Here is a 25,001-nt window from a genome sequence, read left to right as displayed (position 1 = left end):
GACCTACACTCTAGGACTCCTACCACCTTTTCCCACTCACCTTTTATCCCTGTTATTTTCCCCCTTATTAAACTTCCTTTCCATGGCTCTATTATAACCATACCCTTGCTTCTTTCTCCATTCCTCTTATTTATCTGGCAAAACCACAGCCCCTGGCTAAGCCTGATGCTTTGCCTACTCCACCTGTTCCCATTCAGCTGTGAACAGCTGGAGAGAATTACATAACCATGCTGCCTGGTCTCACTTTAACTTCAAGGGGCCCTCATGTGGCCCAATGTCCTACCATATTTACCTAGTTCATGGTTTTCTCCTACTGTTTTGCAACAATTTCTCAACTTCTTTCCCTCTAAACCTCCAACACCCCTATTTCTTTGTTTCTTATTCCATGAGAAAATATAAGCAATGCAAAGAGAATCTGCACCTGATCCGCCTCCACACCCACCAGCCTGCCTGTGCCTACAGCCCTGGACCTTGTCACTGGGGAGCACAGAGAGTTCATCCATTCTAAGGCCAACCTTCTTGCATTTGTGAACACCTTCTTGCTCACAAATGGACATCACTTCAACAGTTCTCCACCTCTACTAGGATCATTTCCATCAAGACACAAATTTCTCCCATCTTAGAAAAAAAAATTAAAAGTTTGGTTTCAGCCCGCATTCTCTTCCAACTCTTTACCTTAAAACTGAAGAGTTTCCTCACTGCTAATCTTTATTTCCTCCTCTCCTGTTTTGTGAAATCACTCTAATCAGGCTGTTCCCCTTCTGCACCACTAAAATGACTCATGGAAGGTCCCAAAGACTTCATTGCTGCTATATCAACTCCTGGGCCTCACTTAATCTCCCAGCATAACCCGTACCCAATAAGCCTTGGATTGAAAAAGATTGAAGATTGAGGCATAGCCAGACAGGATAGAGCTGAGGAACATAAAAATAAGTGCTTATTTACAGTCACCTGAAGTCTTGCAGAGGCTGCTGCCTTCACAATTCTGTGTGTGCGTGGTGCAGGTGTTATGTATATACATGTAGTGTGAGCAAAGCAGGTGTACTGTTACTACTCTAGCTGGTGTTTACTCTCATATATTGTAAGGGTTTTTATGCTACTGCATTATTTCAATTTTGTGTAAATTATGCAGCTGTATTTCCATATATTAAGTTTATATGTCCACCTTAAATTCTGTGATCTTGCTATATTCACCTAATTCTGGCAGGGTTTTTTGAAGTAGATTTCTTAGAAGTTCCTTTATATCCAATCATGTCTTTTGAGAATAAAGACAATTTTACTTCATCTTTTACAATCTGTATGACTTTCATTTCTTTTTAATGCTTGTTACACTGACTAGACCCTTTGGTACAACACTGCATAAAAGTCATACGCACAGACATCCTTGCTTTGTTCATGATCTTAGGGTAAAACGTTCAGTATTTTATGATTGAGAATGTTGTTAGCTGTAGGTTTTTCATAGATACAACTAATTTTCTATGGTTTGTTGAAATTTGGTCAAATACTTTTTTGCATCTATTCAGATGATCAGGTGATTTTTCTTCTTTATTCTCTTAATGTGATGAATTGCACTGGCCTGTTTTTAAATGTTAAGCCAACTTTGCATTCATCCTATAAACGCCTTGGTCATAAAGTGGCAGAGCAAGACTTCAAGCCCAGCAGCCTGGTTTCACGGGCTCTGCTTGTTCTCTCACCAATATTGCTTTACGTGTAGAATTTGGGCTGAGGGTAGAGGAGAGGGAACAGTGATGAGGATGGCTCTGCAAAGATAGTTGGGCGGATAATGGAATACGGTTTCCCAAATCTGTAAGCAGATCCTTGAAAGCTGTGGATTGTTCAGCTCCAGTCTTCATCCTCCCAACACTTTCTTCCAGTGCCTGTAATTTACTGGAAATCCTTCTGAATCCATGTTGTGTATCAATATCATTACACTCCCTAGAAGCGTACTGCTGAAGTAATTCTTTTAGCATTTCTCATATTGTGGGTTGTCTGGTAACATATTGTCTTTGTTGTGTTGTTGTTGTTTTCTATCTGATGCTCTGACAGTGTGTTTCTTTGGCCTTCATATTTTAAAACAGAATTTTCCACTGGACAGAGAATCTAGGAATGATGGCACCACAGACTGTGTCATGGCCTGTGTTCTCCATGTCTTCATTTCCTCACCTAAGAAATGAGGACAATACTGTGCCTATGCTATCAGGCTGTTCTAAGGATATGAAGTGACTCAGATAAAAGCCTTAGTACTGTGCCTCACACCCAGCAAGTATGCAATGAACACTTAAAGAAACACAAATGCGGCCGGGCGCAGTGGCTCACGCTTGTAATCCCAGCACTTTGGGAGGCCGAGGCGGGCGGATCACGAGGTCAGGAGATGGAGACCACGGTGAAACCCCGTCTCTACTAAAAATACAAAAAATTAGACGGGCGTGGTGGCGGGCACCTGTAGTCCCAGCTACTCGGAGAGGCTGAGGCAGGAGAATGGCGTGAACCCGGGAGGTGGAGCTTGCAGTGAGCCGAGATTGCGCCACTGCACTCCAGCCTGGGTGACAGAGCGAGACTCCATCTCAAAAAAAAAAAAAAAGAAACACAAATGCATGCCTACAGTGATCAGATTCTGTTAGGCAGACTATACACAGGATAAAAGCCACAGCTCATGGTTTCCAGGAGCCTGAAATATTTCTTTTAGCATTTCTTATATTGCATGCTTTCTGATAACACCCTTCTTAGCTTTTTAAAAAATGTGACAATGTTTTTATAGTGTCTTCACTTAAAAAGAAAATTGCACTGGGTGTAGAATCTCAGATGACGGTTTTCTTCCTCCAGGGCTGTTGACACGTCAGTGCACTGTCTTCTGGCCTCCACTGTTTCTGATAAAAGCTGGCTGTCATTCTGGTACAGTGTGTATTACCCCTTTGGCTGCTTTTTTTATCTTTAGACAGAGTCTTGCTCTGTTGCCCAGGCGGGAGTGCAGTGGTGCAATCTTGGCTCACTGCAACCTCCACCTCCCAGGCTCAAGCAATTCTCCTGCCTTGTTTTCCTTATCTTTGTCTTTAGCGATTTGATCATGATGAGCTTAGGTACATTCTCCTTTGTGTTTATCCTGCTTGGAATTAGCTGAACTTCTAGGAGCTGTGGACTACTGTTTATGACAAAATTTGGCAAAACTTCAGCTAAAATTTCTTCAAGTATTTTTTCTCTCCTCTCCCTCATCCTCTTTCTGGAACTTCACTTATACATATGTTCAGTTTCATGATACCATCTCACAAAGTACCTATTCATCTTTCAATTCATTTTTTTCAAGCAGGATAAATAGCATGAAATAAGATAACAGAAATATACCGAAGAATGTCAGTAATTACATATCCAAATATGACAGTAATCACAGCAGTTTGGGGGAGACTGCTAGATGACCTGGGCAAGGAAGGTCTCTCCGAAGTAGTGACATTTTATAATAGCAATCACTTCTACAGAGCCTTACTACACACTGAGCACCATTCTAAATGCTAAATATGTGTGTGTATGTACACATATTATGAATTTATTTAATCCTCACAACAACCTAGTCAAATAGATATTACAACTCCAATGAACAGTGTAAGAATTGGGATGCGGAGGGGGTGGAGCCAAGATGTCCACATAAGAACAGCTCCGGACTACAGTTCCCAGCCTGAGCGACACAGAAGACGGGTGATTTCTGCATTTCTGTTTGAGGTACCGATTTCATCTCACTAGGGAGTGCCAAACAGTGGGTGCAGGACAGGTGGTGAAGCGCACTGTGCGCGAGCCAAAGTAGGGCGAGGTATTGCCTCACTCGGGAAGCGCAAGGGGTCAGGGAGTTCCCTTTCCTAGTCAAAGAAAGGGGTAACAGACGGCACCTGGAAAATCGGGTCAGTCCCACCCTAATACTGCGCTTTTCCAACGGGCCTGGAAAACGACACACTAGGAGATTGTGTCCCACACCTGGCTCGGAGGGTCCTATGCCCACAGAGTCTCGCTGATTGCTAGCACAGCAGTCTGAGATCAAACTGCAAGGTGGCAGCGAGGCTGGGGGAGGGGCACCCGCCATTGACCAGGCTTGCTTAGGTAAACAAAGCAGCCAGGAAGCTCGAACTGGGTGGAGCCCACCACAGCTCAAGGAGGCCTGCCTGCCTCTGTAGGCTCCACCTCTGGGGGCAGGGCACAGACAAACAAAAATTCAGCAGGAACTTCTGCAGACTTAAATGTCCCTGTCTGACTGGCAGATTTGAAGAGAGCAGTGGTTCTTCCAGCATGCAGCTGGAGATCTGAGAACGGACAGACTGCCTCCTAAAGTGAGTCCCTCACCCCCGAGCAGCCTAACTGGGAGGTACCCCCCAGTAGGGACAGACTGACACCTCACTCAGCCAGGTACTCCTCTGAAACAAAATTCCAGAGGAACTATCAGACAGCTGAATTTGTGGTCTCACGAAATCCGTTGTTCTGCAGCCACCACTGCTGACACCCAGCCAAACAGGGTCTGGAGTGGACCTCTAGTAAACTCCAACAGACCTGCAGCTGAGGGTCCTGTCTGGTAGAAGGAAAACTAACAAACAGAAAGGACATCCACACCAAAATCCCATCTGTACATCACCATCATCAAAGACCAAAAGTAGATAAAACCACAAAGATGGGGAAAAAACAGAGCAGAAAAACTGGAAACTCTAAAAAGCAGAGCACCTCTCCTCCTCCAAAGGAACGCAGTTCCTCACCAGCAATGGAAAAAAGCTGGACGGAGGATGACTTTGACAAGTTGAGAGAAGGCGGCTTCAGATGATCAAACTACTCCGAGCTATGGGAGGAAATTCAAAACAATAGCAAAGAAGTTAAAAACTTTGAAAAAAAATTAGACAAATGGATAACTAGAATAAACAATGGAGAGAAGGGCTTAAAGGAGCTGATGGAGCTGAAAGCCAAGTATCGAGAACTACGCGAAGATGGCAGAAGCCTCGGTAGCAGATGCGATCAACTGGAAGAAAGGGTATCAGCGATGGAAGATGAAATGAATGAAATGAAGCGAGAAGGGAAGTTTAGAGAAAAAAGAATAACAAGAAATGAACAAAGCCTCCAAGAAATTTGGGACTATGTGAAAAGACCAAACCTACATCTGATTGGTGTACCTGAAAATGAGGGGGAGAATGGAACGAAGTTGGAAAACACTCTGCAAGATATTATCCAGGAGAACTTCCCCAATCTAGCAAGGCAGGCCAACATTCAGATTCAGGAAATACAGAGAACACCACAAAGATACTCCTAGAGAAGAGCAACTCCAAGAAACATAATTGTCAGATTCACCAAGTTGAAATGAAGGAAAAAATGTTAAGGGCAGCCAGAGAGAAAGGTCGGGTTACCCACAAAGGGAAGCCCATCAGACTAACAGCTGATCTCTCTGCAGAAACTCTACAAGCCAGAAGAGAGTGGGGGCCGATATTCAACATTCTTAAAGAAAAGAATTTTGAACACAGAATTTCATATCCAGCCAAACTAAGCTTCATAAGTGAAGGAGAAATAAAATACTTTACAGACAAGCAAACGCTGAGTGATTTTGTCACCACCAGGCCTGCCCTAAAAGAGCCCCTGAAGGAAGCACTAAACATGGAAAGTAACAACCGGTACCAGCCCCTGCAAAAACATGCCAAATTGTAAAGACCATCGAGGCTAGGAAGAAACTGCATCAACTAATGAGCAAACTAACCAACTAACATCATAATGACAGGATCAGATTCACACATAAAAATATTAACTTTAAATGTAAATGGGCTAAATGCTCCAATTAAAAGACACAGACTGGCAAACTGGATAAGGAGTCAGGACCCATCAGTGTGCTGTATTCAGGAAACCCATCTCACGTGCAGAGACACACATAGAATCAAAATAAAGGGATGGAGGAAGATCTGTCAAGCAAATGGAAAACAAAAAAAGGCAGGGGTTGCAAACCTAGTCTCTGATAAAATAGACTTTAAACCAACAAAGATCAAAAGAGACAAAAGGCCATTACATAATGGTAAAGGGATCAATTCAACAAGAAGAGCTAACTATCCTAAATATATATGCACCCAACACAGGAGCACCCAGATTCATAAAGCAAGTCTTGAGTGACCTACAAAGGGACTTAAACTCCCACACAATAATAATGGGAGATTTTAACACCCCACTGTCAACATTAGACAGATCAACGAGACAGAAAGTTAACAAGGATATCCAGGAATTGAACTCAGCTCTGCACCAAGCGGATCTAATAGACATCTACAGAACTCTCCACCCCAAATCAACAGAATATACATTTTTTTGAGCACCACACCACACCTATTCCAAAATTGGCCACATAGTTGGAAGTAAAGCTCTCCTCAGCAAATGTAAAAGAACAGAAATTGTAACAAACTGTCTCTCAGACCACAGTGCAATCAAACTAGAACTCAGGATTAAGAAACTCACTAAAAACTGCTCAACTACATGGAAACTGAACAACCTGCTCCTGAATGACTACTGGGTACATAATGAAATGAAGGCAGAAATAAAGATGTTCTTTGAAACCAATGAGAACAAAGACACAACATACCAGAATCTCTGGGACACGTTCAAAGCAGTGTGTACAGGGAAATTTATAGCACTAAATGCCCACAAGGGAAAGCAGGAAAGATCCAAAATGGACACCCTAACATCACAATTAAAAGAACTAGAAAAGCAAGAGCAAACACATTCAAAAGCTAGCAGAGGACTAGAAATAACTAAAATCAGAGCAGAACTGAAGGAAATAGAGACACAAAAAACCCTTCAAAAAATTAATGAATCCAGGAGCTGGTTTTTTGAAAAGATCAACAAAATTGATAGACTGCTAGCAAGACTAATAAAGAAGAAAAGAGAGAAGAATCAAATAGATGCAATAAAAAATGAAAAAGGGGATATCACCACCGATCCCACAGAAATACAATCTACCATCAGAGAATACTACAAACACCTCTATGCAAATAAACTAGAAAATCTAGAAGAAATGGATAAATTCCTCGACAAATACACCCTCCCAAGACTAAACCAGGAAGAAGTTGAATCTCTGAATAGACCAATAACAGGATCTGAAATTGTGGCAATAATCAATAGCTTACCAACTAAAAAGAGTCCAAGACCTGATGGATTCACAGCCGAATTCTACCAAAGGTACAAGGAGGAACTGGTACCATTCCTTCTGAAACTATTCCAATCGATAGAAAAAGAGGGAATCCTCCCTAACACATTTTATGAAGCCAGCATCGTCCTGATACCAAAGCCTGGCAGAGACATAACCAAAAAAGAGAATTTCAGACCAATATCCTTGATGAACATTGATGCAAAAATCCTCAATAAAATACTGGCAAACCGAATCCAGCAGCACATCAAAAAGCTTATACACCATGATCAAGTGAGCTTCATCCCTGGGATGCAAGGCTGGTTCAACATACGCAAATCAATAAATGTAATCCAGCATATAAACAGAACCAAAGACAAAAACCACATGATTATCTCAATAGATGCAGAAAAGGCCTTTGACAAAATTCAACAACGCTTCATGCTAAAAACTCTCAATAAATTAGGTATTGATGGGACGTATCTCAAAATAATAATATCTATGACAAACCCACAGCCAATATCATACTGAATGGGCAAAAACTGGAAGCATTCCCTTTGAAAACTGGCACAAGACAGGGATGCCCTCTCTCACCACTCCTATTCAACATAGTGCTGGAAGTTCTGGCCAGAGCAATCAGGCAGGAGAAGGAAATAAAGGGTATTCAATTAGGAAAAGAGGAAGTCAAATTGTCCCTGTTTGCAGATGACATGATTCTATATCTAGAAAACCCCATTGTCTCAGCCCAAAATCTCCTTAAGCTGATTAGCAACTTCAGCAAAGTCTCAGGATACAAAATCAATGTACAAAAATTGCAAGCATTCTTGTACACCAATCACAGACAAACAGAGAGCCAAATCATGAGTGAACTCCCATTCACAATTGCTTCAAATAGAATAAAATACCTAGGAATCCAACTTACAAGGGATGTGAAGGATCTCTTCAAGGACCACTACAAAACACTGCTCAATGAAATAAAAGAGGGTACAAACAAATGGAAGAACATTCCATGCTGATGGGTTGGAAGAATCAATATCGTGAAAATGGCCATACTGCCCAAGGTAATTTATAGATTCAATGCCATCTCCATCAAGCTACCAATGACTTTCTACACAGAATTGGAAAAAACTACTTTAAAGTTCATATGGAACCAAAAAAGAGCCCGCATCGCCAAGTCAATCCTAAGCCAAAAGAACAAAGCTGGAGGCATCACGCTACCTGACTTCAAACTATACTACAAGGCTACAGTAACCAAAACAGCATGGTACTGGTACCACAACAGAGACATAGATCAATGGAACAGAACAGAGCCCTCAGAAATAATGCTGCCTATCTACAACTATCTGATCTTTGACAAACCTGACAAAAACAAGAAATGGGGAAAGGATTCCCTATTTAATAAATGGTGCTGGGAAAACTGGCTAGCCATATGTAGAAGGCTGAAACTGGATCCCTTCCTTACACCTTATATAAAAATTAATTCAAGATGGATTATAGACTTACATGTTAGACCTAAAACCATTAAAATCCTACAAGAAAGCCTAGGCAATACCATTCAGGACATAGGCGTGGGCAAGGACTTCATGTCTAAAACACCAAAAGCAATGGCAACAGAAGCCAAAATTGACAAATGGGATCTAATTAAACTAAAGAGCTTCTGCACAGCAAAAGAAACTACCATCAGAGTGAAAAGGCAACCTACAGAATGGGAGAACATTTTTGCAACCTACTCATCTGACAAAGGGCTAATATCCAGAATCTACAATGAACTCAAACATATTTACAAGAAAAAAACAAACAACCCCATCAAAAAGTGGGCAAAGGACATGAACAGACACTTCTCAAAAGAAGACATTTATGCAGCCGAAAAACACATGAAAAAATGCTCATCATCACTGGCCATCAGAGAAATGCAAATCAAAACCACAATGAGATACCATCTCACACCAGTTAGAATGGCCATCATTAAAAAAATCAGGAAACAACAGGTGCTGGAGAGGATGTGGAGAAATAGGAACACTTTTACACTGTTGGTGGGACTGTAAACTAGTTCAACCATTGTGGAAGTCAGTGTGGCAATTCCTCAGGGATCTCGAACTAGAAATACCATTTGACCCAGACATCCCATTACTGGGTATATACCCAAAGGACTATAAATCATGCTGCTATAAAGACACATACACACGTATGTTTATTGCGGCACTATTCACAATAGCAAAAAGTTGGAACCAACCCAAATGTCCAGCAACGATAGACTGGATTAAGAAAATGTGGCACATATACACCATGGAATACTATGCAGCCATAAAAAATGATGAGTTCATGTCCTTTGTAGGGACATGGATGAAACTGGAAAACATCATTCTCAGTAAACTATCACAAGGACAAAAAACCAAACACCACATGTTCTCACTCGTAGGTGGGAATTGAACAATGAGAACACATGGACACAGGAAGGGGAACATCACACTCCGGGGACTGTTGTGGGGTGGGGGGAGGGGCGAGGGACAGCATTAGGAGATATACCTAATGCTAAATGACGAGTTAATGGGTGCAGCAAACCAACATGGCACATGTATACATATGTAACAAACCTGCACATTGTGCACATGTACCCTAAAACCTAAAGTATAATAATAAAAAATAAAAATAAAAAAAATAAAAAAATAAAAGAATTGGGATGCGGAGAAGTAACTTGCTCAAAGTCACAGAGCCAGTGAGTGGTAGAGCCAAAATTTGAAGCCAGAGCACATGCTCTCAATCACCTTACCACACTGCTTGAAAATACCAGCCAATACTAGAAGAATGAGAAGAAGCCAGGCATGTGAAAGTGGTGGAGGAAGCTGCTGTGTCCCAGGAAGAGGGAACTGCAAGTGCAAAGGCCCTAAGTGGGGAAGAACTTGGCTCTTTCCAGTGAGAGATGGGACAGTGTGGCATGGGAAATTTGGAAGGTAGCACATGCCACACCAAGCAGTTTATTTGACGGCTAACTCTACCTCAGGGACCGAGCTCAATGCCTTGTATCAACCTTACATTATACAATTTCTTAATACAACAGTCACCTGTGATACATATTACTTACCCCTCATATTTTGTAGAAAGTGAAGCTTCATTCACTAAGTAAATTTGCCTATGATACACAGCTATTAGGTAGAGCCACGATTCAAACCAGGTGGGACTGACTGCAAAATTCAGGCCACAACCACACATGACATCAGGTCAAGCTAAATACAATCATTTGTCCAAGAATCATCTCCACCTCCCTAGAGAAGCACCTGGCTATGAACAGAAGATGCACCCAGACTTCTAAGAGACTCTTCTGAATAAGGTGACTGTGAGGGAAATGCTTTGTGCTATGGGACTTCAGATCAGGATTACCTTCATTCTGAACTCGGCTTTGTCCCAGAAAGCCGGTTTCTTGTTAATTTCTTCCTTTGTCTAGTAGCTCTTGGTTCTAAAACTGCATCTGTATTTCAGAGTTATGTCAATATTTAACATATTTAATATTTATTTGCTTATATTATTTGTATAATTATTTATATAAATAATTATATATAATTATATGTAATATAATTATATATTTATAATTATATGTAATCATATAATTATATATTTATAAATATATGTGATTATATATAAATATATGTAATTTATATATAATTGTATATAATAAAAAATATATATATACTACATATAATAAAAACATATATAATATATAAATTATAATTTATATATATTTATATATAAATATTTATATTACTTATATTTTAAATATATATAAATATTTATATTTATTATTTATATTTATAGTCATATAAATACATTTAATATTTATTTGTTAATATATTTAATATTTACTGCTGCTAGAGTTGCCTCCTTTCAGGGCCTCAGTTGAGCCCTGGTACCCTGTGTTGACCTGTGGTGTTTGTCTCTACATCAGGCCAGCAGAATATAGTCTAATGGCTAAGGATCCTCATAAAAAGAGACAATGGCCAGCCGAAGGTAAAAACAGAGAAAGAGGTCACTGGGAAGTTTGAACATGGTGCAGAACCCACCACAGCACAGCAAAGCTGCTGTAGCCAGACTGCCTCTCTGGATTCTGCCTCTCTAGGCAGGGTATCTCTGAAAGAAAGGCAGCATCCCCAGTCAGGGGCTTATAGATAAAACTCCCATCTCCCTGGGACAGAGCACCTGGAGGAAGAGGTAGCTGTGGGCGCAGCTTCAGCAGACTTAAACGTTCTGCCTGTGGCTTTGAAGAGCACAGTGTATCTCCCAGCACAGCGCCTGAGCTCTGCTAAGGAACAGACTGCCTCCTCAAGTGGGTCTCTGACCCCTGTCCCTCCTGACTAGGAGACATCTCCCAGCAGGGGTTGACAGATAACTCATACAGGAGAGCTCCAGCTGGCATCTGGCAGGTGCCCCTCTGGGACAAAGCTTCCAGAGGAAGGAGCAGGCATCAATTTTTGCTCTTCTGCAGCCTCCACTGGTGATACCCAGGCAAACAGCGTCTGGAGTGGACCTCCAGCAAACTCCAGCAGACCTGCAGAAGAGGAGCCTGACTGTCAGAAGGAAAACTAACTAACAGAAAGCAATAGCACCAACATCAACAAAAAGGACACCCACGCAAAAACCCCATCCAAAGATCACCAACATCAAAGACCAAAAATAGACAAATTCACAAAGATGAGGAAAAACCGGGGCAAAAAGGCTGAAAATTCCAAAATCCGGAATGCCTCTTCTCCTCCAAAAGATCACAACTCCTTGCCAGCACGGGAACGACATTGGATGGAGAATGAGTTTGACGAACTGACAGAAGTAGGCTTCAGAAGGTGGGTAAAAACAAACTCCTCCGAGCTAAAGGAGCATGTTCTAACCCAATGCGAGGAAGCTAAAAACCTTGATAAATGGTTATAGGAACTGCTAACTAGGATAACCAGTTTAGAGAAGAACATAAATGACTTCATGAAGCTGAAAGAGACAGTACGAGAACTTCGTGAAAAATACACAAGTATCAATAGCCAAATTGATCAAGCAGAAGAAAGGATATCAGAGATTGAAGATTAACTTAATGAAATAAAGCATGAAGACAAGATTAGAGAAAAAAAAAACAAGGAATGAACAAAGCCTCAAAGAAATATGGGACTATGTGAAAAGGTCAAATCTATGTTTGATTGGTATACGTGAAAATGGCGGGGAGAATGGAACCAAATTGGAAAACATTCTTAAGGATATTATCCAGAAGAACTTCCCCAACCTAGCAAGACAAGCCAACATTCAAATGCAAGAAATACAAAGAACACCACCATGATACTCCTTGAGAAGAGCAACCCCAAGACACATAATTGTCAGATTCACAAAGGTTGAAATGAAGGAAAAAAATGGTAAGGGCAGCCAGAGAGAAAGCTCAGGTTACCCACAAAAAGAAGCCCATCAGACTAAGAGCAGATCTCTCTGCAAAAACCCTACAAGCCAGAAGAGAGTGAAGGCCAATATTCAACATTCTTTTTTTTATTGTTATTATACTTTAAGTTCTATGCTACATGCGCAAAACGTGCAGGTTTGTTACACATGTAAACATGTGCCATGTTGGTGTGCTGCATCCGTTAACTCACCATTTACATTATGTATATCTCCTAATGCTATCCCTCCCCCATCCCCCCACCCCACAACAGGCCCCAGTGTGTGATGTTCCCCACCCTGTGTCCAAGTGTTCTCATTGTTCAATTCCCACCTATGAGTGAGAACATATGGTGTTTGGTTTTCTGTCCTTGCAATAGTTTGCTGAGAATGATGGTTTCCAGCTTCATCCATGTCCCTACAAAGGACATGAACTCATCATTTTTTATGGCTGCATAGTATTCCATGGTGTATATGTGCCACATTCAATTTTTTGTTTGTTTTGTTTCGTTTTCTTTTTGTTTTTGTTTTGTTTTTATTATACTTTAGGTTTTAGGGTACATGTGCACAATGTGCAGGTTTGTTACATATGTATCCATGTGCCACGTTGATTTCCTGCACCCATTAACTCGTCATTTAGCATTAGGTATATCTCCTAATGCTGTCCCTCTCCCCTCCCCCAACCCCACAACAGTCCCCGGAGTGTGATGTTCCCCTTCCTGTGTCCATGAGTTCTCATTGTTCAATTCCCACCTATGAGAGAACATGAGGTGTTTGGTTTTTTGTCCTTGCGATAGTTTACTGAGAATGATGTTTTCCAGTTTCATCCATGTCCCTACAAAGGATATGTACTCATCCTTTTTTATGGCTGCATAGTATTCCATGGTGTATATGTGCCACGTTTTCTTAATCCAGTCTATCGTTGTTGGACATTTGGGTTGGTTCCAACTTTTTGCTATTGTGAATAGTGCCGCAATAAACATACGTGTGCATGTGTCTTTATAGCAGCATGATTTATAGTCCTTTGGGTATATACCCAGTAATGGGATGGCTGGGTCAAATGGTATTTCTAGTTCGAGATCCCTGAGGAATCGCCACACTGACTTCCACAATGGTTGAACTAGTTTACAGTCCCACCAACAGTGTAAAAGTGTTCCTATTTCTCCACATCCTCTCCAGCACCTGTTGTTTCCTGACTTTTTAATGATGGCCATTCTAACTGGTGTGAGATGGTATCTCACTGTGGTTTTGATTTTCATTTCTCTGATGGCCAGTGATGATGAGCATTTTTTCATGTGTTTTTCGGCTGCATAAATGTCTTCTTTTGAGAAGTGTCTGTTCATGTCCTTTGCCCACTTTTTGATGGGGTTGTTTGTTTTTTTCTTGTAAATTTGTTTGAGTTCATTGTAGATTCTGGATATTAGCCCTTTGTCAGATGAGTAGGTTGCAAAAATTTTCTCCCATTCTGTAGGTTGCCTTTTCACTCTGATGGTAGTTTCTTTTGCTGTGCAGAAGCTCTTTAGTTTAATTAGACCCCATTTGTCAATTTTGGCTTCTGTTGCCATTGCTTTTGGTGTTTTAGACATGAAGTCCTTGCCCATGCCTATGTCCTGAATGGTATTGCCTAGGCTTTCTTGTAGGATTTTAATGGTTTTAGGTCTAACATGTAAGTCTGTAATCCATCTTGAATTAATTTTTATATAAGGTGTAAGGAAGGGATCCAGTTTCAGCCTTCTACATATGGCTAGCCAGTTTTCCCAGCACCATTTATTAAATAGGGAATCCTTTCCCCATTTCTTGTTTTTGTCAGGTTTGTCAAAGATCAGATAGTTGTAGATATGCGGCATCATTTCTGAGGGCTCTGTTCTGTTCCATTGATCTATGTCTCTGTTGTGGTACCAGTACCATGCTGTTTTGGTTACTGTAGCCTTGTAGTATAGTTTGAAGTCAGGTAGGGTGATGCCTCCAGCTTTGTTCTTTTGGCTTAGGATTGACTTGGCGATGCGGGCTCTTTTTTCGTTCCATATGAACTTTAAAGTAGTTTTTTCCAATTCTGTGAAGAAAGTCATTGATAGCTTGATGGGGATGGCATTGAATCTATAAATTACCTTGGGCAGTATGGCCATTTTCACGATATTGATTCTTCCAACCCATCAGCATGGAATGTTCTTCCATTTGTTTGTATCCTCTTTTATTTCATTAAGCAGTGGTTTGTAGTTCTCCTTGAAGAGGTCCTTTACATCCCTTGTAAGTTGGATTCCTAGGTATTTTATTCTCTTTGAAGCAATTGTGAATGGGAGTTCACTCATGATTTGGCTCTCTGTTTGTCTGTGATTGGTGTACAAGAATGCTTGTGATTTTTGTACATTGATTTTGTATCCTGAGACTTTGCTGAAGTTGCTAATCAGCTTAAGGAGATTTTGGGCTGAGACGATGGGGTTTTCTAGATATACAATCATGTCATCTGCAAACAGGGACAATTTGACTTCCTCTTTTCCTAATTGAATACCCTTTATTTCCTTCTCCTGCCTGATTGCTCTGGCCAGAATTTCCAACACTATGTTGAATAGGAGCGGTGAGAGAGGACATCCCTGTCTTGATGTGCCACATTCTCTTAATCCAGTCTATCATTGCTGGACATTTGGGTTGGTTCCAAGTCTTTGCTATTGTGAATAGTGCCGCAATAAACATACGTATGCATGTGTCTTTATAGCAGCATGATTTATAATCCTTTGGGTATATGCCCAGTAGTGGGATGGCTAGGTCAAATGGTATTTCTAGTTCTAGATCCTTGAGGAATCGCCACGCTGTCTTCCACAATGGTTAAAATAGTTTACACTCCCATCAACAGTGTAAAAGTGTTCCTATTTCTCCACATCCTCTCCAGCACCTGTTATTTCCTGACTTTTTAATGACTGCCATTCTAACTAGTTTGAGATGGTATCTCCTTGTGGTTTTGATTTGCATTTCTCTGATGGCCAGTGATGATGAGCATTTTTTCATGTGTCTGTTGGCTGCATAAATATCTTCTTCTGATAAGTGTCTATTCATGTCCTTTGCCCACTTTTTGATGGGGTTGATTTTTTCTTGTAAATTTGTTTAAGTTCTTTGTAGATTCTGGATATTAGTCCTTTGTCAGATGGGTAGATTGTAAAAATTTTCTGCCATTCTGTAGGCTGCCTGTTCACTCTGATGGTAGTTTCTTTTGCTGTGCAGAAGCTTTTTATTTTAATTAGATCCCATTTGTCAATTTTGGCTTTTGCTGCCATTTCTTTTCATGTTTTTGTCAAGAAGTCCTTGCCCTTGCCCATGTCTATGTCCTGAATGTTATTGCCTAGGTTTTCTTCTAGGGTTTTTATGGTTCTAGGTCTAACATTTAAGTTTTCAATCCATCTTGAATTAATTTTTGTATAAGGTATAAGGAAGGGATCCAGTTTCAGCTTTCTACATATGGCTGGCCCGTTTTCCCAGCACCATTTATTAAATAAGGAATCCTTTCCCCATTTCTTGCTTTTTTCAGGTTTGTCAAAGATCAGATGGCTGTAGATGTGTGGTATTACTTCTGAGGGCTCTGTTCTGTTCCATTGGTCTATATCTCTGTTTTGGTACCAGTACCATGCTGTTTTGGTTATTGTAGCCTTGTAGTATAGTTTGAAGTCAGGTAGCATGATACCTCCGGCTTTGTTCTTTTGGCTTAGGATTGTCTTGGCAATGCAGCTCTTTTTTGGTTCCGTATGAACTTTAAAGTAGTTTTTTCCAATTCTGTGAAGAAAGTCATTGGTATCTTGATGGGGATGGCATTGAATCTATAATGTACCTTGGGCAGTGTGGCCATTTTCACAATATTGATTCTCCCTACCCATGAGCATGGAAAGTTCTTCCATTTGTTTGTGTCCTCTTTTATTTTGTTGAGCAGTGTTTTGTAGTTCTCCTGGAAGAGGTCCTTCACATCCCTTGTAAGTTGGATTCCTAGGTATTTTATTCTCTTTGAAGCAGTTGTGAATGGGAGTTCACTCTTGATTTGGCTCTCTGTTTGTCTGTTATTGGTGTGGAGGAATGCTTGTGATTTTTGCACATTGATTTTGTATCCTGAGACTTTGCTGAAGTTGCTAATCAGCTTAAGGAGATTTTGGGCTGAGATGATGGGGTTTTCTAAATATACAGTCATGTCATCTGCAAACAGGGACAATTTGACTTCCTCTTTTCCTAACTGAACACCGTTTATTTCTTTCTCTTGCCTGATTGTGCTGGCCAGAACTTCCAACACTATGTTGAATAGGAGTGGTGAGAGAGGGCATCCCTGTCTTGTGCCAGTTTTCAAAGGGAATGCTTCCAGTTTTTGCCCATTCAGTATGATATTCGCTGTCGGTTTGTCATAAGTAGCTCTTATTAATTTGAGATGTGTCCCATCAATACCTAGTTCATTAAGAGTTTTTAGCATGAAGGGCTGTTGAATTTTCTCAAACGCCTTTTCTGCATCTATTGAGATAATCACGTGGTTTTTGTCTTTGGTTCTGTTTATATGCTGGATTATGTGTGTTGATTTGCATATGTTGAACCAGCCTTGCATCCCAGGGATGAAGCCAACTTGATCGTGGTGGATAAGTGTTTTCATGTGCTGCTGGGTTCAGTTTGCCAGTATTTTATTGAGAATTTTTGCATCGATGTTCATCAGGGATACTGGTCTAAAATTCTCTTTTTTTGTTGTGTCTCTGTCAGGCTTTGGTCACAGGATGATGTGGGCTTCATAAAACGAATTAGGGAGGATTCCCTCTTTTTCTATTGATTGGAATAGTTTCAGAAGGAATGGTACCAGCTCCTCTTTGTACCTCTGATAGAATTCGGCTGTGAATCCATCTGGTCCTGGACTTTCTTTGTTTGGTAGGCTATTAACTATTGCCTCAATTTCAGAACCTGTTATTGGTCTATTCAGGGATTCAACTTCTTCCTGGTTTAGTCTTGGGAGGGTGCATGTGTCCAAGAATTTATCCACTTCTTCTAGATTTTCTAGTTTATTTGTGTAGAGGTGTTTATAGTATTCTCTGGTGGTAGTTTGCATTTCTGTGGAATCAGTGGTGATATCCTCTTTATCATTTTTTATTGCATCTATTTGATTCTTCTCTCTTTTCTTCTTTATTAGTCTTGCTAGAGGTCTATCAATTCTGTTGACCTTTTCAAAAAACCAGCTCCTGGATTCATTGATTTTTTGAAAGTTTTTTTTTTGTGTCTCTATCTCCTTCAGTTCTGCTCTGATCTTAGTTATTTCTTGCCTTCTGCTAGCTTTGGAATGTGTTTGCTCTTGCTTCTCTAGTTCTTTTCATTGTGATGTTAGGGTGTCAATTTTAGATCTTTCCTGCTTTCTCTTTTGGGCATTTAGTGCTATAAATTTCCATCTAGACACTGCTTTAAATGTGCCCCAGAGCTTCTGATATGTTGTGTCTTTGTTCTCATTGGTTTCAAAGAACATCTTTATTTCTGCCTTCATTTCGTTATGTACCCAGTAGTCATTCAGGAGCAGGTTGTTCAGTTTCCATGTAGTTGAGCAGGTTTGAGTGAGTTTCTTAATCCTGAGTTCTAATTTGATTGCACTGTGGTCTGAGACATGGTTTGTTATCATTTCTGTTCTTCTACATTTGCTGAGGAGTGCTTTACTTCCAACTATGTGGTCAATTTTGGAATAAGTGTGACATGATGCTGAAAAGAATGTATATTCTGTTGATTTGGTGTGGAGAGTTCTGTAGATGTCTATTAGGTCTGCTTGGTGTAGAGCTGAGTTCAATTCCTGGATATCTTTGTTAATTTTCTGTCTCGTTGATCTGTCTAATGTTGACAGTGGGGTGTTAAAGTCTCCCATTATTATTTTGTGGGAGTCTAAGTCTCTTTCTAGGTCTCTAAGTATTGGCTTTATGAATCTGGGTGCTCCTGTATTGGGTGCATATATATTTAGGATAGTTAGCTCTTCTTGTTGAATTGTTCCCTTTACCATTATGTAATGGCCTTGTCTCTTTTGATCTTTGTTGGTTTAAAGTCTGTTTTATCAGAGACTAGGATTGCAACCTCTGCTTTTTTTTGTTTTCTATTTGCTTCATAGATCTTCCTCCATCCCTTTATTTTGAGCCTATGTGTGTCGCTGCACATGAGATAGGTCTCCTGAAAACAGCACACTGATGGGTCTTGACTCTTTATCCAATTTGCCAGTCTGTGTCTTTTAATTGGAGCATTTAGCCCAACTACATTTAAGGTTAATATTGCTATGTGTTAATTTGATCCTGTCATTATGATGTTAGCTGGTTATTTTGCTCGTTAGTTAATGCAGTTTCTTCCTAGCATCAATGGTCTTTACAATTTGGGATGTTTTTGCAGTGGCCATGCGGTTGTCCTTTCCATGTTTAGTGCTTCCTTCAGGAGCTCTTTTAGGGCAGGCCTGGTGGTGACAAAATCGCTCAGCATTTGTTTGTCTGTAAAGGATTTTATGTCTCCTTCACTTGTGAAGCTTAGTTTGGCTGGATATGAAATTCTGGGTTGAAAATTCTTTTCTTTAAGAATGTTGAATATTGGCCCCCACTCTCTTCTGGCTTGTAGAGTTTCTGCGGAGAGATCAGCTGTTAGTCTGATGGGCTTCCCTTTGTGGGTAACCCAACCTTTCTCTCTGGCTGACCTCAACATTTTTTCCTTCATTTTAACTTTGGTGAATCTGAAAATTATGTGTCTTGGAGTTGCTCTTCTCGAAGCGTATCTTTGCGGCATTCTCTGTATTTCCTGAATTTGAATGTTGGCCTGCCTTGCTAGGTTGGGGAAGTTTTCCTGGATAATATCCTGCAGAGTGTTTTCCAACTTGGTTCCATTCTCCCCATCACTTTCAGGTACACCAATCAGACGTAGATTTGGTCTTTTCACATAGTCCCATATTTCTTGGATGCTTTGTTTGTTTCTTTTTACTCTTTTTTCTCTAAACTTCTCTTCTCACTTCATTTCATTCATTTGATCTTCAATCACTGATACCCTTTCTTCCACTTGATCAAATCGGCTACTGAAGCTTGTGCATGTGTCATGTAGTTCTCATGCCATGATTTTCAGCTCCATCAGGTCATTTAAGGACTTCTCTATACTGTTTATTCTAGTTAGCCATTTGCCTAATCTTTTTTCATGGTTTTTGGCTTCTTTGCAATGGGTTCAAATATCCTCCTTTAGCTCGGAGAAGTTCATTATTACCGATCGTCTGAAGCCTTCTTCTGTCAACTCATCAGTCATTCTCCGTCCAGCTTTGCTCCATTGCTGTACAGGAGCTGCTTTCCTTTGCAGGCGAAGAGGCACTCTGATTTTCAGAATTTTCAGCTTTTCCCTGCCCCTAGAGGTGGAGTCTACAGAGGCAGGCAGGCCTCCTTGAACTGAGGTGGGCTCTACCCAGTTCGAGCTTCCAGGCCACTTTGTTTACCTACTCAAGCCTCAGCAATGGTGGTTTCCCCTCCCCCAGCCTGGCTGCCGCCTTACAGTTTGATCTCAGACTGCTGTGCTAGCAGTGAGCGAGGCTCCATGGGCATGGGACCCTCCAAGCCAGGCACAGGATATAATCTCCTGGTGTGCCGTTTGCTAAGGCCATTGGAAAAGTGCAGTATTAGGGTGGGAGTGTCCCGATTTCCCAGGTACCATCTGTCATGGCTTCCCTTTGCCAGGAAAGGGAATTCCCTGACCCCTTGCAATTCCTGGGTGAGGCAATGCCCCACCCTGCTCCGTGGGCTGCACCCACTGTCTGACAAGCCCCTGTGAGATGAACCCGGTGCCTCAGTTGGAAATGCAGAAATCACCCATCTTCTGCATTGCTCATGCTAGGAGCTGCGGACTGGAGCTGTTCCTATTTGGCCATCTTGGAACTTCCGTTTTCAACATTCTTAAAGAAAAGAATTTTCAACCTAGAATTTCATATCCAGCCAAACAAAGGTGCATAAGTGAAGGAGAAATAAAATCCTTTACAGACCAGCAAATGCTAAGGGATTCTGTCACCACCAGGCCTGCCTTACAAGAGCTCCAGAGGAAGCACTAAATATGCAAAGGAAAAACTGGTACCAGCAACTGCAAAAACATACCAAAATGTAAAGACCACCAACATGATGAAGATACTGCACCAACAGGCAAAATAATCAGCTAGCATCATAATGACAGGATCAAATTCACACATAACAATATTAACCTTATGTTCTCACTCATAGGTGGGAATTGAACAATGAGAACACATGGTCACAGGAAGGGGAACATCACACAACAGGGCCTGTTGTTGGGCAGGGGAGGCGGGAGGGATAGCATTAGGAGATATACTTAATGTTAAATGACGAGTTAATGGGTGCAGCACACCAACATGGCACACGTATACATATGTAACAGACCTGCACGTTGTACACATGTACCCTAAAACTTAAAGTATAATAAAAAAATTAACCTTAAATGTAAATGGGCTAAATGCCCAATTAAAAGACACAGACTGGTAAATTGGATAGTCAAGATGCATCAGCATGCTGTATTCAGGAGGCCCATCTGATGTGCAAAGACACACATAGGCTCAAAATAAAGGGATGGAACAATATTTACCAAGCAAATGGAAACCAAAAGAAAGCAGGGTTTGCAATCCTAGTCTCTGATAAAACACACTTTAAACCAACAAACATCAAAAAAGAAAAAGATGGGCATTAAATAATGGTAAAGGGATCAATGCCACAAGAAGAGCTAACTACCCTAAATATATATGCACCCAAGACAGGGGCACCCAGATTCATAAAGCAAGTTCTTAGACACCTAGAAAGAGACTTAGACTCCCACACAATGATAGTGGGAGACTTTAACACCCCACTCTCAATATTAGGCAGATCAACAATACAGAAATGAAACAAGGATATTCAGAACTTGAACTCAGCTCTGGACCAAGTGGACCTAATAGACATCTACAGAGCTCCCCACCCCAAATCAACAGAATATACATTCTTCTGAGCACCACATAGCACTCACTTATTCTAAAATTGGCTACATAATTGGAAGTAAAACACTCCTCAGCAAATGTAAATGAATGGAAATCATAACAGTCTCTTAGATCCCAGAGCAATCAAATTAGAACTCAGGATTAAGAAACTCACTCAAAAATGCACAACTACATGGAAACTGAAAAACCTGCTCCTGAGTGATTACTGGGTAAATAACAAAATCAAGGCAGAAATAAAGATTTTTTTAAAACCAATCAAAACAAAGACACAATGTACCACAATCTCTGGGACACAGCTAAAGCAATGTTTAGAAGGAAATGTATAGCACTAAATGCCCACAAGAGAAAGCGAGAAAGACCTAAAATAGACACCCTAACATCAAAATTAAAAGAACTAGAGAAGCAAGAGCAAATAAATTCAAAAGCTAGCAGAAGACAAACTAAGATCAGAGCAGAGCTAAAGGAGATAGAGATACAAAAAAACCCTTCAAAAAATCACTAAGTTTAGGAGCTGTTTTTTAAAAAATTAGATAGACCGCTAGCCAGACTAATAAAGAATCAAATAGACACAACAAAGAAGAATCAAATAGACACAACGAAAAATGATAGAGGGGTATCACCACTGATCCCACAGAAGTGCAAACTACCATCAGAGAATACTATAAACACCTCTATGCAAATAAACTAGGAAATTCATAAGAAATGGATAAATTCCTGGACACATACATCTTCCCAAGACTAAACCAGGAAGAGGTCAAATCTCTGAATAGACCAATAATAAATTCTGAAATTGAGGCAGTAATTAACAGCCTATCAACAACAACAAAAAAAGCCCAGGACCAGACCGATTCACAGCCAATTTCTACCAGAGGTACAAAAACGAGCTGGTACCATTCCTTCTGAAACTATTCCAAACAATGCAAAAAGAGGGACTCCTCCCTAACTCATTTTATGAGGACAGCATCATCCTGATACAAAACCCTGGCAGAGATACAACAAAAAAAGAAAATTTTGGGCCAATATCCCTAATGAACATCAATGCGAAAACCCTCAATAAAATACTTGCAAACCAAACCCAGGCACATCAAAAAGCTTATCGACCACAATCAAGTCAGCTTCATTCCTGGGATGCAAGGCTGGTTCAATATATGCAAATCAACAAACGTAATCCATCACATAAAAAGAACCAATGACAAAAACCACATGATTATCTCAATAGAAGCAGAACAGGCCTTTGATAAAATTCAACACCACTTCATGCTAAAAACTCTCAATTAACTAAGTACTGATGGAACATACCTCAAAATAGTAAGTTATTTATGACAAACCCACAGCTAATATTATACCGAATGGGCAAAAACTAGAAGGATTCCCTTTGAAAACTGGCAAAAGACAAGGATGCCCTCTCTCACCACTACTATTCAACATAGTATTGGAAGTTCGGGCCAGGACAATCAGGCAAGAGAAAGAAATAAAGGGTATTCAAACAGGAAGAGAGGAAGTTAAATTGTCTCTGTTTGTAGATGACATGATTCTATATTTAGAAAACCCCATCGTCTCCGCCCCAAAACTCCTTAAGCTGATAAGCAACTTCAGTAAAGTCTCAGGATACAAAATCCATGTGCAAAAATCACAAGCATTCCTATACACCAAAAATAGACAAATAGAGAGCCAAATCATGAGTGAACTCCCATTCACAATTGCTACCAAGAGAATAAAATACCTAGGAATACAACCTACAAGAGATGTGAAGGACTTCTTCAAGGAGAACTACAAACCACTGCTCAAGGAAATAAGAGAGGACACAAACAAATGGAAAAACATTCCATAATCATGGATAGGAAGAATCAGTATTGTGAAAACAGCAATACTGCCCAAAGTAATTTACAGATTCAATGCTATTCCAATCAAGCTACCATTGACTTTCTTTACAGAATTAGAAAAATCCACTTTAAATTTCATGTGTAACCAAAACACAGCCCGTATAGCCAAGACAATTCTAAGCAAAAATAACAAAGCTGGAGGCATCATGCTACCCAACTTCAAACTGTACTACAAGGTTATAGTAACCAAAATAACATGGTACTGGTACCAAGACAAATATATAGACCAATGGAACAGAACAGAGGACTCAGAAATAACACCACACATCTACAACCATCTGATCGTTGACAAACCTGACAAAAACTAGCAATGGGGAAAGGATTCCCTATTTAATAAATGGTGTTGGGAAAACTGGCTAGCCATGTGCAGAAAAATGAAAGTGGACCCCTTCCTTACATCTTATACAAAAATTAACTCAGTTCTGAAGGAGGTCGGGGTCAAGATGGATTAAAGACTTAAACGTAAGACCTAAGACCATAGAAACCTTAGAAGAAAACCTAGGCAATATCATTCAGGACATAGGCATGGGCAAAGACTTCATAACTAAAACACCAAAAGCAATGGCAACAAAAGCCGGGAAGCGGGTGCGAGGCGCCCGCGTTTTCTTGGGGCCCGGGAAGGAAGGGGAGAGGGTGTGAGGTGCCTGCCTTCTCGGGGCTTGGGAGGGAGGGTGAGCAGGTTTAAGGCGCCTGCCTTCCTTGGGGCCTGGGAGGGAAGAAGAGAGGGTGTGAGGTGCCCGCCATTCTCAGGGCCTGGGAGGGAAGGGGAGCGGGTGTGAGGTTCCTGCCCTTTGCGAGGCTGTGGAGCCTGCTGTGTCTCCTTTCCCGCCCACTCTCCGACCTGCAGGCCCACAGCGCTCAGGGTAATAGGGTCCCCAGCCCCGGAATCAACTCCCTGGGTCTCGGAATGCAACCCACACAAACCTGGACCCTGTCTCTCGCTGGCAGGGAGTCGCCTTCGCATGCAGACATGGAAAAGTCGCCTCCACCCGCAGCTCCTCCCGTGGACATAGGTCGCCTCCCCCACGCCCCTCCCGGAGCCCCCCAGACCCTCCGTGGCGCTCCTGGTCCCGCCCCCACTGCCCGTACTCACAAAGAGCCTCAGCTTCTCCTCGGGGGGCGACTTTCTCAGCCAGCCGCTGTAAAGCACGTGGCCACTGCTCATGCTTCCGCCAGCGGGGCCACTTCCGGACCACGAAGACAAAGGCGCAAATGCCGGGTCAGGTGGGCACAGCTCCCGGGAGGGTGAGGGGGACGGCAGGGAAATGGGGGCCACAGCTCACAGTGAAGGTGGGGGAGACAAGGCCAGAGGGCGTTGCTGGAAGTGGGGTGTGAGGGACAGCTTGCGATTCCCTGGGACTGCGGGGTAGAAAGTGCAGTTATAGGGGAGGTCGGGGTCAGAGGTGAAGCTCATGGGGAGGGCGGGACCCGGGCGCGGGGGCTCACGGGCGAGGGCGGGGTTCAGGTTCCAGCTGGGCTTTGAGTTCCGGTTCAGGCTTCCACCTGTGGTTCCGGTTCCAGTTTGAAGTGGAGTTTAAGATTAAAGTTTAGATGAGGCCTCTGGTTCAGGATTTGCGTTGGGGATTGGGGTGGGGATTTGCACCCTGGGTCAGCCTGGGTGCATCTAATCGGGACC

At 41.4% G+C, this 25,001-nt stretch overlaps 1 protein-coding gene across 2 annotated transcripts in view; it reads right to left on the bottom strand.

Moving 5' to 3' along the window:
• Positions 1 to 24,739, bottom strand: part of GAB4 (GRB2 associated binding protein family member 4) — a 51,505-nt gene extending 26,766 nt beyond the window's left edge. For both annotated transcript variants that reach the window (XM_012508027.2, XM_030808399.1), the window contains exon 1: positions 24,459 to 24,739. In XM_012508027.2, the coding sequence (XP_012363481.1) occupies positions 24,459 to 24,530 (72 nt within the window). In that variant the 5' untranslated portion in view covers positions 24,531 to 24,739. The remainder of the gene's footprint in view (positions 1 to 24,458) is intronic.
• Positions 24,740 to 25,001: the final 262 nt, after the last annotated feature.

Source organism: Nomascus leucogenys, unplaced genomic scaffold (genome assembly GCF_006542625.1).
Source record: "Nomascus leucogenys isolate Asia unplaced genomic scaffold, Asia_NLE_v1 Super-Scaffold_551, whole genome shotgun sequence".
NCBI lineage: Eukaryota > Metazoa > Chordata > Mammalia > Primates > Hylobatidae > Nomascus > Nomascus leucogenys.
The sequence above is the reverse complement of the archived record's forward strand: the minus strand, read 5'-3'. Positions and strand labels throughout refer to the sequence as shown.